The sequence below is a fragment of the Leptosomus discolor genome, unplaced genomic scaffold, assembly GCF_034619465.1.
Source record: "Leptosomus discolor isolate bLepDis1 unplaced genomic scaffold, bLepDis1.hap2 HAP2_SCAFFOLD_31, whole genome shotgun sequence".
NCBI classification, from domain to species: Eukaryota; Metazoa; Chordata; class Aves; order Leptosomiformes; family Leptosomidae; genus Leptosomus; species Leptosomus discolor.
The window spans coordinates 3,473,759-3,476,523 of record NW_028237959.1 but is presented as its reverse complement, the minus strand read 5'-3'; the positions used below and the strand labels follow the sequence as shown (position 1 = coordinate 3,476,523).

Sequence of the window (2,765 nt, the reverse complement as noted above, 5' to 3'; positions counted from 1 at the left end):
GGCTGGCCCCATAAAATTGTCCACCTCAGGGTGCAGCAGAGCTCGGGACGCTCCCCCCACAGCCCCAGCCCCTCTGAAGTGCACAAAAGATTCTAGGGGACAGACAGGGTGGTTGAGGGTCCCCCTCAGCTCTAGGTCCGGGGTGAGCCATGGCATGAGGAGATGGAGGCCAGCATCTCCCTGTGTCTGCTGGTTTTGTCCCCAACAGATCCTTATAGCCCACTGCCAGCAGCCCCTCTAGGCCAGCCCTTCTCCACAGCACAAGAATCCAAGCCCGTACACTCCTCCCCTGAGCCAATGGAGAACCCAAGCACGGCAGCACGGCCTCAGGGTGGGTATTTCTTCAGCCTGTTCCTAATTGCAGCTTTGGAAGAAGAACTCCAACCTCCAGACACGAGCACTGAGGAAATGCCCTTTTATTACAGAGATACAGCACAGCAGACCAGCTGTACCATCATGTTAGACACATGTCCAAAGGCCTCTGGGTCAGACAGGCTGGGTTCCTGCCTTTGGAGAAGTGGAGTGGCTTAAGACACTCCTGAGCAAAGAGAGTTCTCCTGGGTGAAATGCCCAAAGCCCAGGAGGTTCCTGAGAGAATGGGAAATCACTTGTGAAGAGCCATGGGCAGCTCATAGCTGCTGACAGACAAGTGATTGAAAATGTTTCTTCAGGGCATTCTTGAGCTCCTGGTTCCTGATGCTGTAGATGAGGGGGTTCACTGCTGGAGGAATCACTGAGTACAGAAATGACACCACAACATCCAGGGATGGGGAGGAGATGGAGGGGGGCTTTAGGTAGGCAAACATGGCAGTGCTGACAAACAGGGAGACCACGACCAGGTGAGGGAGGCAGGTGGAAAAGGCTTTGTGGCGTCCCTGCTCTGAGGGGATCCTCAGCACGGCCCTGAAGATCTGCACGTAGGACACCACAATGAACACAAAACAAACAAATGATAAACAGGCACTGACCACAAGTACCCCAGCCTTCCTGAGGAAGCCTGAGTGTGAGCAGGAGAGCTTGAGGATCTGGGGAACTTCACAGAAGAACTGGTCTAGGGCATTGCCCTGGCAGAGGGGCAGTGAAAATGTATTGGCCGTGTGAAGCAGGGCATTGAGAAACCCACTGCCCCAAGCAGCTGCTGCCATGTGGACACAAGCTCTGCTGCCCAGGAGGGTCCCGTAGTGCAGGGGTTTGCAGATGGCAACGTAGCGGTCGTAGGCCATGACGGTGAGGAGACAATACTCTGCTGTGATCAAGAAGGCAAACAGAAATACCTGGGCAGCACATCCCGAGTAGGAGATGACCCTGGTGTTCCAGAGGGCATTGGTCATGGCTTTGGGGAGAGTGGTGGAGAGGGAGCCCAAGTCAAGGAGGGAGAGGTTGAGGAGGAAGAAGTACATGGGGGTGTGCAGGCGGTGGTCGCAGGCTACAGCGGTGATGATGAGTCCGTTGGCCAGGAGGGCAGCCAGGTAGATGCCCAGGAAGAGCCCAAAGGTCAAGAGCTGCAGCTCCCGTGTGTCTGCAAATGCCAGGAGAAGGAACTGGGTGATGGAGCTGCCGTTGGACATTTGCTGCCTCTGGTCATGGGGGACTGTTCAAGAAAGGAAACACAAAAAATTAGGAGAGATTTTCTAAAACATGAAAGCCAGTTCCCATACCCCCTCTCCCCACTACACACACACAGACACACTTTTCTAGAAGCTCTTCCTTCAGCTCTGTGGCTGGAGCTCTCGTTGGTGTCTCATGAGGAGCAGGACCTCCGCCTGCTGGCAGCCAAGGAGTCAGCCCTGCTCTGCCGCAGGGAGTTCACGGGAATGGAGGGAGCAGAGACCAGGCCTGGGGTTCGACTTTGTCAGCTGAAACCACTCCTAATGCAAAAGGGCTGCTCAGCACCTGCACTCCCCATGCCAAGGAACCAGGAGGGCAGAAGGCAGTCGGAGAGGTCCGGGCTGGGGGGTTTTACAGCTCCCCCATTTCCCCTGGGCTGTTTTCATGGATGCCAGAAAACCTCAGCACTTCTGCTGCACTGGAAGGGAACGGCAGAGCCCCGTGAGGCAGGAGGATTGCTGTGCTTGGTGCAGAGTGAGGGGAGCTGGTCTGTCCCTCCGCCTTGTTCCCAGCTGCCCTGGGCTTGCACCTTTCTCGGGTGGAGGAGCATCACAATCCCATGTTACCCTGAAAAGCAACTCGACCCTGCTGAGTGCAGAGGGATCCAGTGCACACCACTCAATGTCCCACCCTTTCTCAAGGTCCCAGCACCCCACTTCTATCCAAGGACACTCTTGCCTCATTTCACCAACCCAACAGTATTTCCACACTAGTGAAGTCTTTCCGTTCTGCACATGGCATTCACGTAAAACAGAGGTTCTACAGGACAGGTTGCATCCTGAAGGGCAGCTGAAAGCTGGCAAGGACAGCTCAAGGAGACAGCCAAGTGCCCTAGAGATGGCATCTCAAAAAGGAAGAGTCAGCTTCCACTCTGGCTCCACGGACTGTACCGACCAGACCCTATGAGGTATGAGGAAAGCTGGGACACTCGTTCCCATGGACATACCTGCATGGGACCACACCCAAGATCAGTGTGTGACTCTGCAGATGAAGCTCCCATCCCCAGAGAGACTGACAGCAAGAACAAAAGGACAATGCAAATAACAGAGAGAAGGGAAAATGCAGGGAGGGTCCAGCTGAGAGAGGCCAGGGCAGAGGCAGCCGCACACTCAGGGCAGCATCCCCCTGCCCCAGCTGGGCACGCCACCTCCCAGACC

The 2,765-nt window shown here is 55.6% G+C and overlaps 1 protein-coding gene across 1 annotated transcript; it reads right to left on the bottom strand.

The window, feature by feature from the left end:
• Nucleotides 1-629: 629 nt before the first annotated feature.
• LOC147412320 (olfactory receptor 14J1-like) lies at nucleotides 630-1,585 on the bottom strand. Its single transcript, XM_086481488.1, has one exon. The coding sequence runs from the start codon at nucleotides 1,566-1,568 to the stop codon at nucleotides 630-632; it is 939 nt and encodes a 312-aa protein (XP_086337614.1). The 5' UTR covers nucleotides 1,569-1,585.
• Nucleotides 1,586-2,765: the final 1,180 nt, after the last annotated feature.

Bases quoted from the DNA above. Each gene is read 5' to 3' on its own strand.
- LOC147412320 (XM_086481488.1), bottom strand. From the start codon at position 1,568: ATGTCCAACGGCAGCTCCATCACCCAGTTCCTTCTCCTGGCATTTGCA.